Below are 22,023 nucleotides of genomic sequence, written 5' to 3'. Positions count from 1 at the left end.
ATGTATTATTGCAGGCTGCCTAGAGCTTCTCCTTGTGCTCTGGTCTTATTTGCACCACATTCCTAGGTATGTATATATGTACTCAGTTTTCTCACAAAGCTAACCTGCAGTAGCGCCCTTCTCAACTTTATATTCTGATAATAACGAGTAGCTCGGCCGTTGCAACATGTGATCCCATACAGTGCAGGCAACACTAACGCGCGAAGGACGAATTGCTCAGCCGAAACACAGCGATTCACGGAACGAGCCCACGGTACCCAAAGAGGAAAAGTGACGGCAAGTAGCAAAAGCAAAATACTACAGAGTAAAGTAAAATAGAAACTCATCTAATTATAACCCTATAGTGGCATTTGAACCTGCTTGCCGTAGTTATAATATGCAGCAAAGCTCCCTGCCAAATGCAAGCATGCTACCACAGTTGGACAAATTGCTTTCCTTGACCAATTGGTCGAATTGATGATCCAACTGCAGGTTGGGCGTCTGGCGTACGCGCGTCCTTTACCAGGGTAATATGAAGCGGGTCTTCCCGAGCAAGGGATCAAGGAGACGGGGCAAATATGGGTGCCACCACCAAAGTCAATGACGATAAGGCTAGCCTTGGCCGAAGGAGACCAGGTCTAGACACTTCACCAATTCTTGGTGATTAAATCGACATTGAAAAGGGAATGAATCAGGATTAATGATGGAGATTATAGTGCACATCACGGGCCGAAAATACTCGCAGATAATCTTGGTGTCGGATAGTGATCTGCGAGCTCTATGCAACGTGAACGCTTAGCTGGAGCTGGGGTTTTGCTGGGCCGAGAAGATCCAATAAATTTGCAGTATCTATATTACATAGTAGATCTCATAGCCAAAGGGGCTGGGTTGAAGTTAGTGCCGGATGAGATGGCATTGGATGGGTCTTTTTGGTCCGACATGCCGGTAGTCTGTCGACTGAGCCACAACTACCACGTAGTAGCGAGACACTCGCCACAATTCAGTAGGTTGCCTCAAGGTATGCTTGCAAGGCTGTTATTTTCTGGAACCCAGATTGTGTTTTTACGTCGTAATCATTGAGAATGACGATTGAATCTACCTATCGGTAACCTTTCAACTTGGCTATACCAAGCAGTGAATCTAGGTAGCACATCGTATTTATTTGCATCTTGGCATTTTAGTCATCAGTCCACAATTGGTTATGGCTGAGGTCCAGTGTTGGCATCATTGCATCAGCCACGGATCAAGCGATGTCATGGCACGCGTCAGGTGGAGCGATGGGGTGACGTAACGGTAGTGCGGCATTGCACCCTTGTTTGTTAATAATATTTTCGAACAGATACGGCGCTTCGAATTGCTCGGCATGGCAAACAAGTCGGAATTCGGCGAAGGGTTTGGCAGCTTACTCTTTAGCATCACTCACGTCACAGTTGGGGCTAGAAGCCTGAGGTAGCTGCGAACAATTGTATTAGTTAGTCTACATGGCTGGGGGGAGGGAGCCAAATCATGGCAGACAAGTAAACCTCCGGGGTGAACGGCACATTCAGAATCGCTTCGCTGTCTTGGCCGTGCACACTTCATTGGATCACCACGATGAGATGGCCTGCAACCTTGTTTCACCACAGCCATCTCATTAACAAAATTTGACTTTGCTTCGTGGGGCAACTGTCCACTGTGGGTTGTGTCGGTGATGTTTTTCTTTTCTTTTCTTTTTTTGTAACTGCCAAAGGAAAAACTGGGCAAAAATACAAGCGGAGCTAGTGGGAGACTAAACCGATCTACGTATTTCTCTTTTTTTTTTTTCTTCTTCCGTCCCATCCTGGTTGGGCGCAGGATGAAAAGGGAAAAAAAAGAAGCGATGGTGAAGTTATGACGCAACTTCCCGTCTTGTTTTGTTCTCTGTGTGTCCCTTGTGGCCCCGGGAAGCCAAGTTCCCCTTTCCCTGTGTTGGTAGGTGGATGCGTACCGACACCCCCAGTCTACCTTTAGACCAACCTTTTTTCCCATGAGTGGATCGAGCAAGCAAGGTTCAATCAGCTGCCACTCGCTGTTCAAGGCAGACTCCAATTCCCCGTGCAACGGTGCTATTTAAAACCTTCATGTCCCGCTCTGATTTTCTTCCTCCTCACACAATAACCATATAGCTTCCATCTTAATCACAACCACAACGAACCAACGATATTTCACATCCTCCAGTAAAAATCTATTCGTCGTTGACACAACTCATCACCTCGATAAACTCGATCAAATAAAAATCAGTCAACATGCCTTTCACCGCTAGGTACGACTTATACGATCCAACGGCCACAAGCTAAACGACAGCAACATCTTGATCGAAATAGAATATTTGAACTAACACGCTACTTTTCACTACAGCGACATCTGCAAGATCATCCTTGCCGTCATCCTGCCGCCTCTGGGTGTGTTTATGGAGCGCGGCTGCGGTGCCGACCTTCTCATCAACATCCTCTTGACCATCCTCGGTATGTCGTTATCATACAGCTCGACGGCCCCTCGAAATGTTCCACCAAAACATGTGCTGACCCATCATAATAGGTTACATTCCCGGAATCATCCACGCTCTTTACATTATCCTCAAGTACTAGACTGCCGAAGACCACTACCGTCTGCTTTCCGAACCGCCCAGAAAAGTGGTGAAGAGTATCCGGCGTGTCACGATGCACCCGATATGAAGCCCCTGTGTGCTCTGTGAAGGCGCCTGAGTGCAAGGAGCAACGGGATTTCTTTTTTATGTCTTTTTGTCGTTATGCATTATACGCGGGTTTCCTAATTGCGAGCTTTGTAATTCGACTGCGGCTTTGGTTTTTGGCTTGGTTGCGCGCGGATATGCGGGAGCAATTGGTCAGGGTCGCTATCTAACGACGCAAGACTTTGTGACTTTTTCTTGCCTTAGAACTTAATTCACGATTTGATACCCTTCAAACATCGACTCTTCTCCCGCCCTTTGTGGTTTCCGCAGCAATGGTGCCTTGTTATCAAATCTCGGCATTCCCGGCGGTAGCCTATATGTATCAAATGATGTCATTTCCTTGACAACAGCCGAGATTCTGGACTTGGCGTTACACTTGTAGCCTTCTGGACCATTTTGAAACCAACCAGCCTACATCAGTTTGTAGTTTCCAAGCGGTTCGGCAAGGTCGTAAATCACAATACTTAATGGGAGCCATCGTACCCAAAACAGGTCAATTGATATTTTGACAATTGAGTCCACGGTTCTCTCTTGGGGTGTCGAAATATTCTGGCCACGCTAAAACTAACCGTCAAATATGGTGAAAGTAATCACTTGCTTACATGCATGAACGCACGGAAGTGTGATATGGAGCTCAGTGCGTCCCTGTTCTTACAAATTTTACTCTAGTCTACTGCTTCAGCTTTGATACGTCTTACCCTCGTCCAACCTTGAATGAGAGAATCTGCACATTTCAGGTCAGCAGATGCCCAACATGAAAACAAATCAAAGACGACAGATTCCAAAACACTTACATCGTTTTTGCCGACAGTGACAACAACATCCTCCGACACTCGCATGGCCCCAACTCCCTCTATGTACGCCACGGGGGCGTCTCCCATCACCTTTCTCGCAACCTCTCCCACGGTTGTGTTCTTCTTGACAAGCACGCAATCCCTAAAGACAAACTTTGATTCGGAGGCTCCTGAACCAAATGTCGTTGTGTTGCGGACAGGGTATACGGGCACTAAACCCAGGACCTCGGCGGCCTTGGAAAGTACTTGATTGACACCAGTGGAGCCGAACCTGTAGAGAACCATGTCCTTGAGGTTCTCTATTCTCGTCTTGTTCTTCTCATCAAGCTCTTTCAATCCACCGCCCTCTGGGTCGCCGTCCGCAACCAAGTCCTCCCTCGTGTCGACAAACTCGCTGCCCTCTGTGTATCGAATGTATCCCTGCTTTGCCATCTTGCGCAGGAATATCTCTGATATTGCTGAGCAAAGCACAATCTTGTTCGGGTCTTGCATCTTGGCAATTTTCGCTATGTTCTTGTCCGAGTCTGGATGATCGATCTTGTTCAAAGCGATAACTGTTGGGAACTTCTCATCGGTAAAGGCCTCGACAACTCGCTCGATGGTCGCATCGTCCCAGTGTTCCAACCCTTCCTTGAGCGCGAGCTTATCCAGTGTGCGCGCAACCACTTTGGCCGTGCTACCGTAACCACTGAACTGTGCCTGCAGCGTCTCGACCGCCGTATGTTTGGCCGCGACGTGCCGTCTCCGGATGCTGCCCCATTTGTCCATCAGGTTTCCTCTAATCCATGCCACGATCTCGCTGCGCAGCCATGCAATGTCGACCGACGGATCGTACCCCCTGGTGTTCTTGCCCTCGGCATCGGTGGTGCCCGACGCGTCGACAACGTGAATCAGGGCGTCGGCATGTCGAAGGTCGTCAAGAAACTTGTTTCCCAGGCCCTTGCCTTGATGCGCGCCCGGCACGAGGCCAGCGACGTCGAGTAGCTCGATGGGCACGGAGCGGCGGCCATCGACACACGATCCATGGTTCGGTTTGCACCGGTCCTGGAGGCCGTGTCGGGCACAAGCGCAGTCGATCTGGAGGTAGCCTATGGCGCGCTGGGGATCGATGGTGGTGAAGCTGTGGGGGAGACGCCCGGCGACGATGTCAGTGAAAAAGAAGATACTAACCAGACAGGACCTCTCCCTGTCTTGGTTTCAAGGGCGCCATCCGGATGGCTGATAAGGATCAAGAGGACCATACGGAAAGTTTCCTATGCGGAGCGTATCAGCTGCATGGTCGTACCGAAAAGAGCAAGGCTCGTGCCCCTGGCTGGCGGGCGGTTTGTGGGTGTGGGTTACCGACCGACTTTAGAGGTTGCATCTGTGAGGGAGTTCAGCGTGCTGGACTTGCCAGCACTAGGCTTCCCTACAAGGCCGATTAAAGGATCGCGTGGCATTTTGAATTGCGCCTCTCTGTTGAAGATGATCTGCGGGGCTTGGATCTCGATTTGACCGAATATCCTTTGCTAAACAGGCACCTTGGGAAAGAAAAAGTACTGTCTAGATGAACCCGCATGGCATAGCAAACCCCCGCCGTGGCGCGTGAAAGAAAAATTGGCGGGGCTCGGCCCCACCGTGTCTGGAGATAAATCCTTGGGAGAATGATGTAATTAGCTCGACCATGCGTCCTGGGCGCTCACGTTGGAAGCTACCTTGAGGCTGAGTGAAATTATCACAATCGTGGGATTGCACTCGATTATCTGCCCAAGAATGTCACAGTCTGACGTCCCCATCGATACCCTCCTAATTTGGGCTCGCTTCAATGGGGTCGTCTTTGACGGAGCTGCTATCACGCAGACTGAAGGGAAAGGGTATGGCCTTGTAGCCCAGAGAGATCTACAAGCCAAAGATGGTGAAGACACCACGGTCTTACTGTCAGTACCCCGTGAGCTTCTTTTGAACTCCGAGTATGTGGAGCAGTGTTCCAAAACGGATCAACGGTTCAGGGATCTGTTTGATGCTGCAGGCCACCAGGTATAGTTAGATATCTCCTAAGAAAAAGTCTACCAGATGTTCAAAGTCTGAAACCAAACCACATACCAATATTGAGATACAAGACATGCTGACAAAAGCGATATGCGATAGTCGCCCAGGCAAGATGTTATTCTCTTCCTAATGGCTCAGATTATTCACATCTGGGCCAGTGATGAAGGCGGTGGGGTATCAAATCCCTGGACTCAATATATAAAGTATCTTCCCCGGACGGTTCCGCTACCTACCCTGTGGAACGAGGATGAAAGACAACTGCTCAGGGGTACATCTCTCGAGGTATGTGTCCACTTTGATACGAAAACACAGTGGCTCATTGGCCATCTCTGACGCAGCGCCATAGGCCGCCGTCCATTCCAAGTTGAGGGCACTGGAAAACGAGTTCGACAACCTTCTGGAAAAGGCTGCAGAGATACCAAGCTGGAATGAGGTTCTCTGCGAGAAACAAGTCGTGACAGTCAGTGATTACGCACGCCTGGATGCCTGGTATCGCTCAAGATGCATGGAGTTGCCCGCCTCCGGACCGACGATGGTGCCATGCATCGACATGGTCAACCACGCAGCGATCCCCAATGCTTCGTACGTCAAGAGCAGCGATTGTGGTGTCAATCTCTGTCTGCGCTCTGGTGCTGTGGTGAAAAGCGGGCAAGAAATCACCATCTCTTATGGGGAAAAGAAGTCAGCCGCAGAAATGCTTTTCAGTTATGGCTTTGTGGACTCGGAAGCCGCAGGTGATGAAAAGATACTTGTCCCCGTCGAGCCACCAGGAGACGATCCGCTTGTCATGGCAAAAACTCGCATCTACGGAGAAGCGCCGACAGTTCGCATATCGAGATGTCAGGATGGTGGTGTTCAATGGGAATGCCCGTTTGCCTATCTCTTGAGTCTCAACGAGGAAGATGGCCTTGGTATCCGTCTCCTGCAGCTGAACGACGGGTGCAGGGAGATTCGACTGTTCTGGGAGGAGCAAGACGTTACTGGCTCAGTCAAATCCCTGCAGGACGTCACTAAAGAACATCCTCGTAGCAAGATCTTCCAACTCCGAACGGTGGTAATTGTGCAGGAAACTGTCCATGCCCAGGTCGAGAGGCTATCTACGGGGACTGGCGACCATGGCACTACAACAGGTGTACGCCCCAGTTGTAGATCTGCAGCTCTAAATCTTCGGGAGACCGAAGAAAGGCTGCTTAGGGATGCAGCTGACGTTCTCGAAACAGAGGTAGGCGCATATACACGTTTCTGGCATGGTGTTGTTGTAACATTGGTGCAACTCCTCGAAAGCAAGTGCTCTGAGAACCTGGAATCCAGGGGTATTCACTTTGTTTTCGCACAAGTACAAACAACCCGCTACTTCCTCGCCTTACCGTTACCAATACCGGTGCCTCCCAAACTTGTGTTGCTTTGGTCCAGCATGAAAAGGCCCAGGTTACCGCCTATTCCATCTATAGTATTGGACCCTGTTGCGACCCCGACCTTGGGGTGCCATATGTGCATCACGCATGTACCACGATGAGGCTTTGCTAATATGTGGTGCTACAGAAGACGAAGCTCCTAGAGAACGAAACAATCCTTGCATATCTCGGACGAGCGGAAATTTCCCAAAACGACCTAGCGGATAGCGGTCCAGCCAATGAGGAAACGGATTTTAGCTGATCTTGGGCCGAACCCGACCAGTTCATAGCCGAGCCCCACGTGGCTGCTAACCCACCACGATCCAAAGTCTGGGGCCCCAGAATGTCAAGCTTGTCACGATGTTCGGGGTCAATTGAGAAACCAGGCTAGGCTAGCTCGTTTTCAATTTAGTTAAAGTATAAACTGAAATACATATTTTCCCAAGCGAGCTGTGCAAAAATGGCAAAGACTGCTGCATAACTAACTGCGTGTTAACACTGTGCAAGACGGCTTTACTGGTAGAAACTTATCATGTCCAGAATACACTCTCGCCACAGCATCATCCTACCTGACAACTGAGCATCCAATTTGCTCTATCAATTGCTATCACTGGTGCGGCCGCTTTTTGACAGACCTGCATTCTGACGAAGTACTTTGTAAAAGAACTTGCCCCAGCCTGCGGACAGTATGGGGGCGATCTGCAAGGGCTTAGCCTGCTCTCGGTGCACCAAAAGCAAAATCTACGAATACATGCAAGGATGGGGGCGTAATGGGTGGCATCAGATGTGACCAATTGTGTAAGGATGAATGTCGTTGAACTAGCTTACTTTTGCTCCCCAAAACCATTTAAATGCTAGAATGGTCCGTTTTGTCAGCCCATATTCCCAGTAACTGATGGGGGCGCATGGGCGTAACTCCAATATTTAGGTCTAGTCTACCGTAGAAATAGCTGTGGATTCAGAGGGCCATATCTGGCAGACTTGGGTCATACTTGCAGGTGTGAAAATAATGAAAGATGTGTGTGATATCGACCACCTACCTACCTAGGCAAACTAGGTAGGTAAGAATGGTCTGTAGGGGTGGCTGGCATGCCTCACCGTGGCTTATTCTTCAAAACACACCACAATATATGATACACCCCGCATTGGAATGATCGGCAGGATAGACTGGCAGCTTTGATCCGAGTATACATCACAACGCTTTGGATGCCAGCCCGCCCGCTGTGTCTTGCAAATCCCTTTTCATCATGATAGTATGATGACGGCGAACTTGAGATGGACAGCCAGCCCTGCGGAGCGCAGCATGACAACCAACCATCTTGGCGGTACGACGGAGATGTGAATTTTTTTTTGAACTACAGTGTACTATATAGGGGAGTGACGAAGACCAAGACGCTACGAACCAAAGAATAAGTTGTATCGGAGGAATTGCCAAGCAGCTGGATACACATACACCGTGTCCAACGTACTGTCTACATCCCCTGAGTGTCTAAGACAGGGGAGGCTTATTGTGATGGGCTACCTTATGTACGGTACTTGCCAATGTCGACCTTGACAAGGAACGTTCTTGCTCAAGCTTTTCGCTTGGAGAATGTCGCTTTCTCTTGATTGTATGACTTATTATTACTGCCTGATGGCGAGAATGAGAAACTAGTAAATGGTTGCAAAAGAATGAATTATAGCTAGGCAGATAAATGAATACCTTACCTAACTTGACATAAACGACGGAAGAATGGAGAGGTAATAATTACTACTTTGTAGAAAACGTAGGGTCTTCTCCACATCACAGTATATGGTTTCCAACATTCGAAGATAGTGGATACTCGTACATTGTCAATCAAATTCAAGTCGCCAACAACCTTCGCCATCTCACCCCTTGCCTCTTCTTCACCAAATGGTTTGCCCTTATAGGTCTAGACTAGAGCTGTTCACCCCGGATTTACCGTACTTCGTAAAGCTCGAAGAAACTGCCCCTGCAAAAAGGCTCTACGCAATTACTCAACCCCCGCGTGCCGTCGATTCCCCACCCGCCACTAATTGCCGTGCCTCACCTGTCCCTGCTCCGCAATTTCAGTTTGGTGTACTCCGTAAATATTGCATTGCCTGTCTCTGGTTCTTTTTATCCTCCACATCACCCGCCCAACAATCACCTCTCTCTGATTACTTATCCCCCGCCCACACCATCCATCCCTCACACGACACTTTGGAAATCTAGAGGACGATATTTTTTTTCTCTTTTCTTTTCTTTCTCAACCGAGGACTACTGTAATTACCTGCAGAACCATCGCAGTCAAGGAGCAGACCCCGGATACCTTGACAGCAAGCCACTTTAGCTTACCACATTCAGCCCTGGAAGATCAGAAAACGCCACAGCCGTTGTTCTCGCGTTCCCCCGCCTCGATAGTGTTGTATTGCAAAGCTCCGCTACCCCGAATCGCAGGAGCCTACGGATCAGTTTGAGATAGACCAAGAGGCACAACCACAAGGAGGAATCGATTGGAAAAACTCAAATTATTACCCAGTTAACCCGCGATACGTGTCTGGTGCCGAAAGCGTCCTGTTACAACACATGTCGATTTTCCCTGGGAGCTTGACCAGCGATTGCGACCAACATCTACTGCCGGCCGCCCTACGTCAATCTTTCGACCCGCCAGGGGCACCTACTGGCCCACACATCACACGGCGAAAAGCCCTACCAATTCGCTAAAATGCCCGGAATTCTGCCCATGAAAGTGATCAAGGTGGGCACGAGCTCACAGAGTCGCATCGCACAGGCGTGTGATCGATGTCGCAGCAAGGTATCCGCCGTTCCCCGAGGCTTGATTTAGTGAGCAAGAAGACCGCTAACTGTCACTTAGAAAATTCGCTGTGATGGCATCAGACCAACTTGCACCCAGTGTGCAAATGTTGGGTTTGAGTGCAAGACGAGCGACAAGCTCAGCAGGAGGGCGTTTCCCAGAGGCTACACTGAGTCTCTCGAGGAGCGCGTCCGAGCGTTGGAGGCCGAGGTTCGCGATTTGAAGGATCTACTGGATGAGAAGGATGAGAAGATCGACATGTTGTCGAGGATGCACGGTAACAGCAGGAAACAGTCGCAAGGATTCTCTGCTACGCCTCCTCGAGATCCAGCCAGGGACGCATCGGGTAGCCCCAAAATTAAAGAAGACACATTCCGAGTCTCGGCATCGCCTCTAGTCCTAGGAGTTGAAAACTCGGACTCCTACCAAATGGGTTCATCTAGCGGGCGTGCTTTCATTGGTTTGTATCCCTTTCCTGCCATGTGGGATTTCTCACATGGTTCTATATGCATATGCTCAGCACGCGAGCAGCTGAGATCGTGGCAACAACTAACAACTTGGCGACTCGGCAGAGACATTCAAAAGGAAACTGCTAGAGGCTGGAAAGCCTTGCCCCGACTTCAATCCAGAGGCTTTCTTACACATACAAGGCTGCTATCCTCTCCTGCCACATCTGCCCAAGGAGGAGCAGTTGGGCGCCCCACCTAGGCTGTTCTCCGATCGATGTGTCAATGTCTTTTTCCAAGAATGGGCGCCTTTGTTCCCCGTCATCCACAAGCCTACCTTCCTCCGGATTTATGAGGAGTTTGTAACTGACCCGGAAAAGGTGAAGAGCCACCACAAGCTTGCGCATCTCCATCTGGTTTTCAGCATTGCAGCCATATCTGGAGAAAAGCCCGACCTGGATCAGATTGCCATATGTGAGCAACAGTGGTGCAGGTCCCTTGAACTTGTTTTGATGGACAACACTATGGCTACGCTCCAGTGTCTCATACTGGCACTCATATTCTGCGCGATCAGGGCGGATTACAAGCGTCTCCAGTACTACAAGGGCATTGCAGTTGGACTGTCTCACAGGCTCGGTCTCCACCAGTGCCAGAAACAGTTTTCGTTTGGGGCACTGACTCTCGAGACGCGGAAAAAGGTCTTCTGGACGCTTTACACAATGGACTGCTTTACCGCTGCAACTCTGGGCCTCCCGAGGCTCATGGCCGAAATCGATATACACGCCGAGTACCCTTCCGATATTGATGACGAATATGTCACCGAGAAAGGATTTCAGCCAACACTTCCCGGTGAATACACGAAAGTTTCGAGCGCCCTAGCGCTGTTTAGAGCAACCCGGATTTTGGCCAGCGTGTTGGACAAGGTATACCCAACCACAGCAGCACACGAGCTTTCGTTGCAAAAAATGGCAGCCCTTGCAGCGGAGTTGAACGAGTGGAACGACAAGCTTCCTCGGCATCTCAAGCTCACCTTCAAGCAAGATAAGCCCTCTACCGATGTTACAGGCAGCCGATCGCCCCTTTTGGCCTTTGTTTATTACTATATTCGGACCCTCATCTTTCGGCCTGCCCTGGGGTCAAGCCTGGGACCAAAGGCCGCGTCGGCTATCATTGCCGTGGGCGAATCAAGCAAGCACATGATCCAAATCACCCAGCTCTTGGAAGAAAGAAACATGTCTTTCTCACTATGCCTAAACAAGGCGGATACCCTGATATTGTGCGGCATGGAGCTTCTCTATCACTCGCTAGATGTAAAAACAGGCAGTAAAACGATGCGCGACACCGAAAGCCTGGTCAATTCGGTGATCAAGACTGTCGAAACTGCGAAAGCGCCGGGATCATATGACTTTAAGCGGGTTGCCGGCTTGCTGGTCTCGGTTGATGAGGCAACACAACAACGAGCAGCTCTGCCCACTCCACCAAGCCATAGCCCCGAGACCACCATGGCAGCACCTACGCAGAGATCATCTCCACAAATGCCACAACCCGTGATGCCACCTAGGAACGCAGCATTTCCACTCGGCCGTCACACTAGCGCCACAATGAGCGAGACGGATCTTCTTCCACAGCAGGAGAAATTGCGAAGACTTTCGATGCCACAAAGTTCGACACAGCCCGAATTAGCGCGTACCGACTCGAGATCTTCCTATGACGGCAACAGAAGACACGATGTGAACAAACTGGCGAAGAGAGATCACCGACTCTCGCTGTCGATGACACAAGCAAAAATGATCACACGATTGTCCCCGCATCCTCGATCAGGTGCCCGGGGCCTTGACTTTCTGCCTCTGGGAGGTCCGAAGCCTCAGCAGCACCAGGGTTCACAGCCTCCATCGCCAGTGCAGTCACGATCCCGCCAGCAGGTCCAAGAGCAGTATAGCCTACCAAGGAAACCAGAGCACAAGATGCCTAGTTCCGACACAGTATCGACGACAGCCGAGTGGGAGGCGCTTTTGGGATCGATGGATGGAGGGCAGGTCAACGTTTACGACGCCATATACGGCGGGCCCGGCTTAGCATCTTTTACGGCGACGGAAACTCCGGCGCCAGCAACCTCAGGTGGGTGGTCACCGGACTCTTGGGATCTTTCGGGGATTACGATTGGAGGGACGAATGGAGGAGAGTTTGATGTTTCTTCGGCACCGGTAGCTCAAAGCGTCTTGAGCATCAGTGACGAGAGTCTAAGCTCGGCAGGCGAGGAGCTCGACATAACTGGTTTGGATTTTGGCCATCACCATCATATGGCATCGACATCAATGACGGGTACTTCGGATGGGTTGATGATGGAACCTTTGAATGGGCGCTTTGGGTTGTGAGATTTTTCCATTCTGGTCGGATCAAGTGAGCCCAAGATTGAAGCCATGTCGTTTATATCTCGGGTAGCTCATTTGCCATCTGTTCTTTGTTATGCTTCCTATTTTGGGATTGCTTTCTTTGGCTTATTTGTTTGGATAGCATGTATGATGACTGGGTATGGGATGATGATAGCGTGGGAGTTTTTTTTTTTTTTTTTTCTTGATTGTTTTGTTTCTTTGTATGTGATGGCTCGGACAGTATGTTGGATGAATATGTAACCAGTGCAAGGAAAAGCCGATCTTTGACATTCACCGCCGTTCATTTACTTGCAACATAGCGACTCCTGGCCTAACGATATGAAGCGAGGCGACCTGTATCGCATCTTCAGATGGACTTGCAACGCATCCACAGTTGGTGAGAGGCGGGAAAAGACCCGCAAGGTTCAATAATGCCTCAACTACGGGCGGAGGGGCCGACCGCTGACCATTCCGATTCGTCGAGGCTCTCGCGATCCAACGATCGGCCATGGTTTACCGGCAAACACGTGGGTGACGGCACTGATTTTTTGTGGGAAACTTTATGCCCCCGTTTCTTCGAGAAGGATGGGCGGACGACAAGCGACGCTAGGGCGGAGAATCCCGCAGAGGTGACAGGGTGGAGGGAAAAGATGGGTTTTGGGACAAGCTGAGCCGGGACCGCATGGTGGCTTGAAACCTGGGACGAAACGTCACGAATTCGGGGGATTTTTTGTTGTGGTGGATTTGAGGTCGCGCCCACTTACATTGGGGATTGGTGGGAGGGTCTACTAAACAGCTTTGGGACAGGGAAAAATCAAGACCTGCGACAAGGTTCAAAAAGCTTGGATACTTTGAGTTTGATGCTTGGTGAGAGTTGAAGGTATGATTTTGTAGGTTGGGGTGTCATCCAATGCAGAATATTCCGAGGTGCATAGTAATAGTAGTGGCAAGGTATATTCTGTTACCAGACGTCCTTGCGTGGATCAAGGTGCCATCGGCATCCACCGGGATCATGCCGAAGGGATCCCTGACGATGGTGGAGAAAGACACCCGGCGTGGGGCAGCCCCGTGTCCGCGGCCGAGGGAGCGAAAGAGGAGGGAAGAAAAGGGAGGATTCGGGCTTTCAGCAGTTAATTACTGTACCGCTGTACTGGACGCGCATTAGGCAAGACACTTTAAACTTGTGGGAATTGCGGATACTTGATGCATGCGCATATCGCTGAGCTGCAAGCGATCCCGTCTGATAAGATCCAATGTCTAGGGCAATACACACGCCAGTGGCTATCGCGTGTATTTTCCTTTCTTGGAAACCAGTTGCGAAAATGCACGTCCACTCACTCACTTTTCACTGAGGCGAATAAGCCCAGCTTGGGTCAGTAGCAGTTATCGGGGAAAATAGAAAGAACACTTGATCGTCTACTGCGTACCTACCTAGGCAGGTACCTACCTATGTACCTGGCTACCGTAAGCTACATACTTCGCACCTGGCTCGAGTGTTTCAACACGATAGACTGCAGGGCCCCCGATTAAACGCAGCAGTGTGTAACTCGCGTAACTCTCTCGGAGGCTTGATGCTGGTTACCTCAATGCACAATCACATTAGTAAATACGGCCGTCCGAAGAGAAACAGGCTGCTACCACCACAACTCTGGCACACCAACTCAAGTGAGTGTCGATCACTGGCAATTTTCCAGGAAGGGCCATCTGAGACTTCAAACAGCGAAGAAGGGTAAAAAAAGTGCCCCACCAAGGAGACAGCAAAGGAGACAAGCAAACACGCGAAAACATCGAACGACCGAGAGTCTGTCCGCGCCAACCATTACGAAGTTCCTTGTATCCCTTTTGTTCGTACAGTATATGCGGAGAGCTTGACAATTTCTTGTTGGCTAAAAGAACATTTTACAAAAATCACAAACTCGTTGGTTTTGATTTTTTTTTCTTTATTTACTTGTTTAATCTGCCCATACGGTCTTGCCAGCAAGTCGAGAAAGACGCCCTGGCCACTTTGGCTACCTGCGAATCCACTATCTCTCTGCGAAGCGGGAGCCTCCTGTGTTTCGGATGGCTGCATCGTGGAGGCAGGCAAATGATCAAGAGAAAAGTGACAGAAAATATTTTCTATCTGCTCCCCAACCATCTCACCGAGTAGATATATTGCTATCGCTCGACTCTCTCTATCCCAACGGTCACCAATCTTTCGCCTTCTTACTCTGGCAGGTGCTTTTTGCCTCTCGACCCAAGCAAGCAGCCTTCATCAGAGGCTTCACGGCTCCTCCGAGATCATCGCTGCTGCGCACCACACCCGTCTCATTCACTCACAGGCGGCGCCCGGACTGTTGCGGTCCCGACAGATTGGGTACGACTTGGGGTAGGCTGTTTGCGACGAGGAGGCCCAAGGAAAGCAAGGCTGCCACGTCGACCCAAATCCACTCTCCGAATTCCTGGGATTTTGTTCCCCGTCTCACCGACGCAGGCTGTTGAATTAGGCGAATTTGCTCGCTGCTGATTGCTTCATAGTGAGTGGACTTTTGGACTTTCTGCCTTTCGTCTATTACTGGGCATCTGTTTCCCCATTTATCACGTGGCAAAGAGGCACGTTTTTTCCCTGTCTTCCTTTGCTTGGCCACTCCGCCCACAACTGCCCCTGCTAGGTGGGCGTTGGCTGTACTTAAGGTCCGAAAAGGCTTGGCGCGAATAAGTCCTATCCTCAACCGCCACAAGACAGAGTCGACTCAGCGGAACATCAAAGACTGGCCCACGTCTGTCTGGTGACCATGAATTATGGCATTTGCAAGTGCAAGTGGCCTAGCCGCGCGTCATTTCTATGCTGCAAGTCGTCAGGCGCCAATGAGTGTTCAGACTCTACGGATATAAAGCAAGAAAGCTCCGCTCGGAGAAGCGCTGCCCCAAACCCATGGGATTGAGAAATCAAAAACGGCCAAGTCCATAATGATTCTGTCAAGTTTTCGCTGGCTGCGTCAGCCAAGTTGAGCTTGTATCCGCTCAACAAATCCATCATTGATGTCTAGCCGGATTTCGGACTGGTCTGCCCAAATTGCTTAGGCCATCTCTTGGCCTTGTCTATGTTCGAGGCTAACATTTTAACCATTATACAAGGCCGACGTGTCCGCTTTCTATTTATGTAGATCGTCCGACCCTCGAATATCTCTGGGGCCGAACGTTTTTACAGAGAGACTGGTTCGAACAAAAACAAATCGCAATGAGCACAGAGGTTTCTGTGGCCCGTTCAAACCTCAAGATCTCTTGAGATTTTACTGCAATTTGGCATTTTTTTCTTCTTTTTTTTGAAACTTTTATGCAACCGAAAGAGTGAACTCGAAGAAATTCAGTTTCAGTCTCTTGAAACTTACCTTAGTAACCAAATACTGCGCACCCTCGCGGAAATAGCGTTGCGACACATACTCGCATCCACTCAGGATTCAAACACACAATATGACATTACTACCCAAGGGTTCTGAAAAGATGCCACTGCTTGATGGGCAGCAGAGGGCTACCTTCCCTCCCGGTATGGAAAATCGGCCTGAACTCGTTATTGCAAAACTCGGTCATCAACTAACAGAGCGAATTCAGCAACGTTTGCAGACGCAATCCCAAGGCCATGGGGCCGGCGAGTTCCACAGGCCATTGCCCACCGCGGCTACAAAGCCAAGTGGCCCGAGAACACAATGGCCGCCTTCGCCGCCGCCTTCGCGGTTGGCGCCCACGCCATTGAGACAGACTTGCATCTTACTAAAGACAAGGTGGTCGTTCTGTCACACGATGGCACGCTGAAGCGTTGCTTCGGCGAAGACCGGAAGCTTGCCGATTGTGACTGGAGTTACGTGAGCACGCTACGGACCATGAAGAGCACACCGTCACCCATGCCGAGGTTAGCAGATCTGCTGCATTACCTGACACAGCCTGGTATGGAAGACAAGTGGCTCTTGTTGGATATCAAGGTAGGTGAATGATTTGGTTCCTTGGCGCCCAGGTGACTAGATACCAGTGCTAACTGTACTTGCCGCCTCAGAGAGACGATGATCCGGACGAGCTCATTCGCCGGACAGCAGAAACGTTTGCATCAATACCGTCTGTACGTCCCTGGAAGGACAGGATAATAATGGGTTGCTGGGATGCGAACTATATGCGCCGCTGTAGCCACCACCTCCCCGGCTTCTCGGTCGCCTACATTGGCTGGTCGCTGCCCTACGCCCGACAGCTCCTCAAACACTCCAACGTCTCATTCAACCTTCTCCAAAAAGCGCTCGTTGGTCCGTTTGGGACGCAACTCCTGCGAGCCGCAGAGGCTCGCGGCCGGCAGGTCTTTGTCTGGACGGTCAACGAGGTCGAATGGATGGAATGGAGCATCAAAAAGGGAGGCATCGATGGACTCATCACCGACGACCCGGAGTTATATATAGAGGTCTGCAGGCGGCAAGACGACGATAGGGGTGATGAGAGGGGATACGTCATGGGCAGCGGACTGGAGCAGAAAATGTTGCCCCAGGAGTCTGGCGCACTGAGGTGGACGCGATTGTACGCCGAGGTAATTATAGTGCAGATCATTACCAGAATCATAATCTTGGTGACTAGGATCAGATTAGGGTCCGAAAGGAAACGGGTAAGAGATGGGATGAGAGGTTAAGGCATAGATGATATCATTTACCCTCGAAGTAACGAATGAAATCAAACTCAGGAAAAGAAAAGAGAAAAAATTGCCAAATTAGAGTTATGTTCTGTCATATAAACAGGGTCAGCTTTGGATACTCATACAAGGTGGTCAGTAAGCGTGACCTGATGTCAGGTTGCATTATGTCCAGGTCTAATCTAGTCTTTGCTCAGGTCTATACCCACACCCTTTAGGGCATTCACGGCCCACGAAGGATACTCATCCTTGCTAGGATAAAGATTGGCAAAGAACTCCTTGACCGTGCCGGGAAACCTGTCCGCAATGATAGACTCCCTGATCTCACGCATAAGGTTGAGCTGATACCACACGTTGTGGATGGTCAGGATATGAGCCGAGACGGTCTCCTTGGCGGCGTTGTGGTGGACGAGGGCGCGCGTGACGCCGGTGCCGCCCTTGGACACGGGCTGGCAGCACACGCACCCGCAGCCATCCTCGATGGGGCCAAAATCGTCGGCGTACTGCTTGTTCCTCATGTTGAGAACGCCGTGGCGCGTGACGGCATTGCCGAAGCGGGCGGTGCGCGTCGGCCACACGCAGTCAAACATGTCGGCGCCCAGCGCCACGCTCACCACCAGGTCCTCCGGGTAGCCGATGCCCATGACATACCGCGGCTTGAGGTCCGGGAGGAGCTCCGTGCACGCCGCCACCACCCGGCAGTAGTCCTCCTTGGCCTCGCCGCCGCTCAGGCCGCCGATGGCGATGCCCGGGGTGTCGCGCCGGAGCATCTCGGCGGTGCACTCGCGCCGCATTTCGAGGTCGAGTCCGCCCTGGATGATACAGAAGAGGTTCTGCGTCTCGGGTTTTTTGTGGGCGGCTATGCAGCGGTCGAGCCAGCGGACGCTGCGCTCCATGGCCTCGCGCATGCGGGCCGCGTCGGGAGAGGTGGTGACCAGGACGTCGTCGAGCTGCATCATGATGTCGGACCCGATGCTGTTCTGCAGAGACATGGAGTGCTCCGGGGTCAGCAGCATGGGGCTGCCGTCGTGCGGACTGAGGAAGCGCACGCCCTCCTCGGTGATGGTGGCCAGCTTGAGGAGCGAGACCATTTGGAAGCCGCCGCTGTCAGTCAGGAGGTTATGCCGCCATCCCTGCAGCTTGTGGGCGCCGCCGACGGCGTCGAGGACCGCCTGACCTGGCTTGAGCCCAAGGTGGTACGTATTGTTCAGGCACAGCCGGCAGCTCGTGTCCTCTAGTTGTTGGGGTGTCAGGCCCTTGAGAGACGCCTGGGTGGCCACCGGCATGAAGATGGGAAGGTTGACGGGGCCATGAGGAAGAGTGAGTATGGAGGCGCGGGCGCGGGTGGTCTAGACGAGACATGAAGCTTGGTATCAGATCGCCAATGTCAACGCACCAGGGAGGTGTGGTCTTAGAGAAGGGAGTAGAGAGGTAGGGATAGCTGCACTGCAGGTGACCCGATGGGGGAAGAGGTGGAGCTTCGGTTCTCGGAACCGTCGACCATTGCGGTTGACTGACAGGTTCGGCGGGAAATCCCCGTTGCTCGCCCGATATCACCCGTGTTGTGCTGCATCGGGGAACTTGGCGGTGACATACGGAAAGACTTCTTTCGGCCATGTCTTCCCTTGTTTATAGGTAACAAACAGCTGTTCACTTGATCTCTCTGAGGTATTCAACTCACCGAACACCGAGCTACGAGCTCAAAAGTGAGTGCTCCATGAGTTGCAGACAGCTTGGAAGCAGCTGCCGGTACAGAAGCCATAATGGGCTGTATGGGCTGTTTGTTCCTGTTTAACCAGCCGAGACAGGCTGACTGACACGGCTGTCACGCTCTCCTTCACGGGACCATGTAATACTACGTCTACGTGGTATGTAGGTTTTCTTTTTTTTCGCTTGTCGCGTGTGCGTGGGATTGACAATATCAATCAACTCTAATGCACAAATTGAAGTTCGGCACGTTTTTGTTGCGGTCGAAGGGCGTCTCGGGCTGAATGAATTGGTCACTTGCCTGGCTCTAGACCAGAAATAGCAGGAAACGTTGTTTTGAGACGAGCCAGTCTAGGGAAGGCCAGGAGAATATTTGTGGCTGGTCCCTGTCAGATGATGATTGACAATTAACTGATACTTGGTATGAAGAGATAAATTTGGTGTGTTCATTTAGCCGTGGTGGGGTTGCCCGGGCCAGACTTGCACTTTGGACCCTTTCTCTCGGAAAAAGTTGGAGACTCGCGGGTTCCAAAGCACCTGGAAGGATCTACGTGGTAACCCAAACCCCACCATGGGCCACTGTCAGGCGTGCAAATATGGAGGGAACCAGAAGGCCAACCCCTACCCAGACGCCCTCTTCGGTAGAAGAAACAGAAAAAAGCACCTGAGATTCCACTTTTCCCCCAAAGAGTTTCCAGGCACCATCCTATTAAAGATTTTCCCTGACGGACGTGTTCCCGCAAGTGGTGTGATTTTTACATCAGCTCACTTCGGTTTGACAAAACTTTTTCACTGCAACCATCTTGCCTCGCGTCAACGACTCATCAATTCGGCACTTTGGGCAGCTGACTGGGGGGTTGGGTCTTCTTGACCCTGTTGCTTTGGGCGTCAAGAGAAAGAAACGGAAGCACGTGTACGGAGCAAGGGACTTTGTTCGCATTCGTTGCCCATAACGCGCAGCTCCTCAATCACAGACAAGCTGGAAAACCATGTCTGGCCAGGCGAAAAAAAAAACGAAAAAACCCCCAAGGATCTGCGTCATGGGATGCAGAACAAATCAACACAACGTTTTCAGCACGGCGGGTCGCACGCCGAGCCGCCGAGGTAGGGCGGTTGGGCTGAGTTGTACTTCGTAATATTTTCTGTGCATTACAGTACTGTAGGTACAGTGAGCCCGGTTCTATTCTTGCCAAATTAAGTTGTAAATCAAAATTGCTGCTTTGTTTTGACACCCAATCCATTACGCTCACAAGATCTTGGCTGTGGCTGTATCCTGGGTGCAACTCTTGGAAAGGGTCCCTTCTAATAATCAATTACTGTGATAAGCAAAGTTAGCAAACCCAGAGAAAAGAAAAAAAAAAAAAAAAACCTGGCATAACCAAAACGGTGTCATTCGCCCCCAGGTCGCATTGCCCTTTTTGCTTGATTTCATTGCCCCTGCATAACTTGCATGAAGACATTTTTTTCTCTGTTGCCATATTAAATCCTCCGCTTTATCCCCTTTATTCGGATCAAACGTGCATGCCCTGCATGTTGGCCGATTGACGAAAATTTCTCGCAGCAAAGTGTGCGAGCTGTATACAAGGTTCGAGCTGGAATAGAGGATATTGCGTTTTAAGGTCAAGACAATAATGATATTACGGAGTAATAAAAGTCGTCATGATCTCCGCTGGTGCCCTTGACAATATCCCAGCAAGGCAACCCCGGCTCGGCCTTTTTCAAGGGTTGGTCAGTAGACAACTCCCGCCGCCTTGGTATACGGTTTTGCTATGCGCCCTGGCGCGCGCACATGCCGTTTATTACTACTGTAGGCCGCGCCGCATCCTAGTTTTTATATGGTCCTTACCGTCCCCCCTCCTTCGCTATTCTGTACTTACACTCTACCTAATCCAACCTAATAAACGTTTAATTTTACACAAAAGCTACCTGAACACATTTCTACTCTTCCAACCTAGCTAGCTCACTCATAAGTTGTCCTGCTCTTACAGAATCACCACACAACCCGAATCAAACCAAACAAAACAGAGAAATGTCCTTCCAACTCTTCACAGCTCTCCCAGCAGAGCTACGGCTGGAGGTATGGAGACTTAGCTTTCAACCTCGCGCTGTAGAAGTCAGATATCAGCCAGAGACTGATGAGTGTCGGACAATCACCCACCCACCCGCTGTCCTACAAGTCTGCCGGGAATCCAGAGAGGAAGCGCTCCGGTTTTACCATAAATGCTTTGGCACCAAGTCCCAAGAACCACTCATATACTTCAACTCCTCCATCGACATTCTGTACATCCCGAGGCATCGACCAATGGGCTACGACGACACCTCTAGAGACTTTGCGGAATGCATTCTAGATACAGCAGAACACGTCAAGATGCTTGCAGTCGACCACGTCTTACCAGATGTCAAGCGTCCATGGGAAACGTACAACAAGCTCTGCTTAATGCTGGGCCTGCCAAATCTCAAAGAGGCTTACATGATTATCTCAACGGAATCCGACGATGGCGAGTCAGGAGCGGGCATGGAGATTGAGATCATCGACCCCAAGGAGGATCAAGAGGCCATCCTAAAGGTCATGAAAGACATCGAGGAGACATACTCTCACGAACTTGGCGAGATTCAATGGGAGCAAGAGGCTCAAGAGGCTTTCGAGGATGACACTGCCCAAGAAGAAGGTTCGTTATCCGGAGAGCATAACCACTCACACCACCACCACCACCACTTGTCTTATCCACCAATTGTACCCAAGGCCAAAATCTCGCATGGCTGGGAGAAACATGGAAGCATGGTCAGGTGCATCTGAGACAGACCCTCGTGCGCCGAATTGTTATAGAGGAAGGGCTTTTTCTCATGAGATAGCCTTTTAGGGCGGCTTACTATGAAGTGATGTCCTGGTAATCGGATGAATAATGATGGATGGGCGGTAACGGAAAAGAAAGAAATGTATCTTGTATGAAATTCATGTTCGTGCATTTTGGAGTTCAGGTTGAAACTAGAACTAGAGAAACTTTGACACTAGCCTAGATAATTATAGACTTGCATCAACTTTTGAAAGAGCTCTACGACCATACGTTGAATGCATGTCATGATACGGACAGTTGAATCGTCTGGAATCCCGCAACTCGGAAGCAATGTAGAACGACTGCCTTGGTGTGC

General features: G+C 50.6%; 8 protein-coding genes across 8 annotated transcripts; 6 read left to right on the top strand and 2 right to left on the bottom strand.

Moving 5' to 3' along the window:
- Positions 1 to 918: 918 nt before the first annotated feature.
- Positions 919 to 1,270, top strand: MGG_17686 (uncharacterized protein; the record flags this gene model as incomplete). The annotated part of the gene is made up of 2 exons (XM_003719679.1): positions 919 to 997; positions 1,161 to 1,270. The coding sequence occupies 2 exons, from the start codon at positions 919 to 921 to the stop codon at positions 1,268 to 1,270; spliced, it is 189 nt and encodes a 62-aa protein (XP_003719727.1).
- A 729-nt stretch (positions 1,271 to 1,999) lies between these two features.
- On the top strand, positions 2,000 to 2,998 carry MGG_04105 (plasma membrane proteolipid 3). The gene is made up of 3 exons (XM_003719678.1): positions 2,000 to 2,260; positions 2,356 to 2,462; positions 2,536 to 2,998. Exons 1-3 carry the CDS (start codon positions 2,244 to 2,246, stop codon positions 2,583 to 2,585), a joined length of 174 nt encoding a protein of 57 aa, XP_003719726.1. The 5' UTR covers positions 2,000 to 2,243; the 3' UTR covers positions 2,586 to 2,998.
- Positions 2,999 to 3,128: 130 nt separating this feature from the next.
- Positions 3,129 to 5,045, bottom strand: MGG_04106 (uncharacterized protein). The gene is made up of 4 exons (XM_003719677.1): positions 4,829 to 5,045; positions 4,727 to 4,736; positions 3,484 to 4,603; positions 3,129 to 3,413 (listed from the first exon to the last, which is right to left on the bottom strand). Exons 1-4 carry the CDS (start codon positions 4,920 to 4,922, stop codon positions 3,384 to 3,386), a joined length of 1,254 nt encoding a protein of 417 aa, XP_003719725.1. The 5' UTR covers positions 4,923 to 5,045; the 3' UTR covers positions 3,129 to 3,383.
- Positions 5,046 to 5,108: 63 nt separating this feature from the next.
- On the top strand, positions 5,109 to 7,354 carry MGG_04107 (SET domain-containing protein 8). The gene is made up of 4 exons (XM_003719676.1): positions 5,109 to 5,499; positions 5,611 to 5,793; positions 5,858 to 6,733; positions 7,054 to 7,354. Exons 1-4 carry the CDS (start codon positions 5,236 to 5,238, stop codon positions 7,165 to 7,167), a joined length of 1,437 nt encoding a protein of 478 aa, XP_003719724.1. The 5' UTR covers positions 5,109 to 5,235; the 3' UTR covers positions 7,168 to 7,354.
- A 1,615-nt stretch (positions 7,355 to 8,969) lies between these two features.
- On the top strand, positions 8,970 to 12,783 carry MGG_04108 (transcriptional activator protein acu-15). Its single transcript, XM_003719675.1, has 3 exons — positions 8,970 to 9,703; positions 9,764 to 10,163; positions 10,276 to 12,783. Exons 1-3 carry the CDS (start codon positions 9,614 to 9,616, stop codon positions 12,522 to 12,524), a joined length of 2,739 nt encoding a protein of 912 aa, XP_003719723.1. The 5' UTR covers positions 8,970 to 9,613; the 3' UTR covers positions 12,525 to 12,783.
- Positions 12,784 to 15,404: 2,621 nt separating this feature from the next.
- Positions 15,405 to 17,284, top strand: MGG_04109 (uncharacterized protein). The gene is made up of 3 exons (XM_003719674.1): positions 15,405 to 16,047; positions 16,113 to 16,480; positions 16,552 to 17,284. Exons 1-3 carry the CDS (start codon positions 15,975 to 15,977, stop codon positions 17,164 to 17,166), a joined length of 1,056 nt encoding a protein of 351 aa, XP_003719722.1. The 5' UTR covers positions 15,405 to 15,974; the 3' UTR covers positions 17,167 to 17,284.
- A 64-nt stretch (positions 17,285 to 17,348) lies between these two features.
- Positions 17,349 to 18,670, bottom strand: MGG_04110 (queuine tRNA-ribosyltransferase; the record flags this gene model as incomplete). Its single annotated transcript, XM_003719673.1, has 2 exons — positions 17,349 to 18,515; positions 18,614 to 18,670. 2 exons carry the CDS (start codon positions 18,668 to 18,670, stop codon positions 17,349 to 17,351), a joined length of 1,224 nt encoding a protein of 407 aa, XP_003719721.1.
- Positions 18,671 to 20,694: 2,024 nt separating this feature from the next.
- MGG_14913 (uncharacterized protein) lies at positions 20,695 to 21,924 on the top strand. Its single transcript, XM_003719672.1, has one exon. It carries the CDS (start codon positions 20,903 to 20,905, stop codon positions 21,668 to 21,670), a length of 768 nt encoding a protein of 255 aa, XP_003719720.1. The 5' UTR covers positions 20,695 to 20,902; the 3' UTR covers positions 21,671 to 21,924.
- The last annotated feature ends 99 nt before the right edge of the window (positions 21,925 to 22,023 follow it).

Source organism: Pyricularia oryzae, chromosome 6 (genome assembly GCF_000002495.2).
Source record: "Pyricularia oryzae 70-15 chromosome 6, whole genome shotgun sequence".
Taxonomy (NCBI): Eukaryota; Fungi; Ascomycota; class Sordariomycetes; order Magnaporthales; family Pyriculariaceae; genus Pyricularia; species Pyricularia oryzae.
Note: the sequence above shows the minus strand (reverse complement) of the source record. Positions and strands in the feature narration are given on the sequence as shown.

Excerpts from the sequence above, each read along its gene's own strand:
- MGG_04105 (XM_003719678.1), top strand. Across the intron at positions 2,463-2,535 it reads CATCCTCTTGACCATCCTCG|GTTACATTCCCGGAATCATC; the intron begins GTATGTCGTTAT and ends CCATCATAATAG.
- MGG_04106 (XM_003719677.1), bottom strand. The coding sequence starts at position 4,922 with ATGCCACGCGATCCTTTAATCGGCCTTGTAGGGAAGCCTAGTGCTGGC. Across the intron at positions 3,414-3,483 it reads TCACTGTCGGCAAAAACGAT|ATTCTCTCATTCAAGGTTGG; the intron begins GTAAGTGTTTTG and ends TGAAATGTGCAG.
- MGG_04107 (XM_003719676.1), top strand. The coding sequence starts at position 5,236 with ATGTCACAGTCTGACGTCCCCATCGATACCCTCCTAATTTGGGCTCGC. Across the intron at positions 5,794-5,857 it reads TCAGGGGTACATCTCTCGAG|GCCGCCGTCCATTCCAAGTT; the intron begins GTATGTGTCCAC and ends GCAGCGCCATAG. Across the intron at positions 6,734-7,053 it reads CTGACGTTCTCGAAACAGAG|AAGACGAAGCTCCTAGAGAA; the intron begins GTAGGCGCATAT and ends GTGGTGCTACAG.
- MGG_04108 (XM_003719675.1), top strand. The coding sequence starts at position 9,614 with ATGCCCGGAATTCTGCCCATGAAAGTGATCAAGGTGGGCACGAGCTCA. Across the intron at positions 9,704-9,763 it reads GTGATCGATGTCGCAGCAAG|AAAATTCGCTGTGATGGCAT; the intron begins GTATCCGCCGTT and ends ACTGTCACTTAG. Across the intron at positions 10,164-10,275 it reads TAGCGGGCGTGCTTTCATTG|AGACATTCAAAAGGAAACTG; the intron begins GTTTGTATCCCT and ends GCGACTCGGCAG.
- MGG_04109 (XM_003719674.1), top strand. The coding sequence starts at position 15,975 with ATGACATTACTACCCAAGGGTTCTGAAAAGATGCCACTGCTTGATGGG. Across the intron at positions 16,048-16,112 it reads GAGGGCTACCTTCCCTCCCG|CAACGTTTGCAGACGCAATC; the intron begins GTATGGAAAATC and ends GAGCGAATTCAG. Across the intron at positions 16,481-16,551 it reads GGCTCTTGTTGGATATCAAG|AGAGACGATGATCCGGACGA; the intron begins GTAGGTGAATGA and ends TTGCCGCCTCAG.
- MGG_14913 (XM_003719672.1), top strand. The coding sequence starts at position 20,903 with ATGTCCTTCCAACTCTTCACAGCTCTCCCAGCAGAGCTACGGCTGGAG.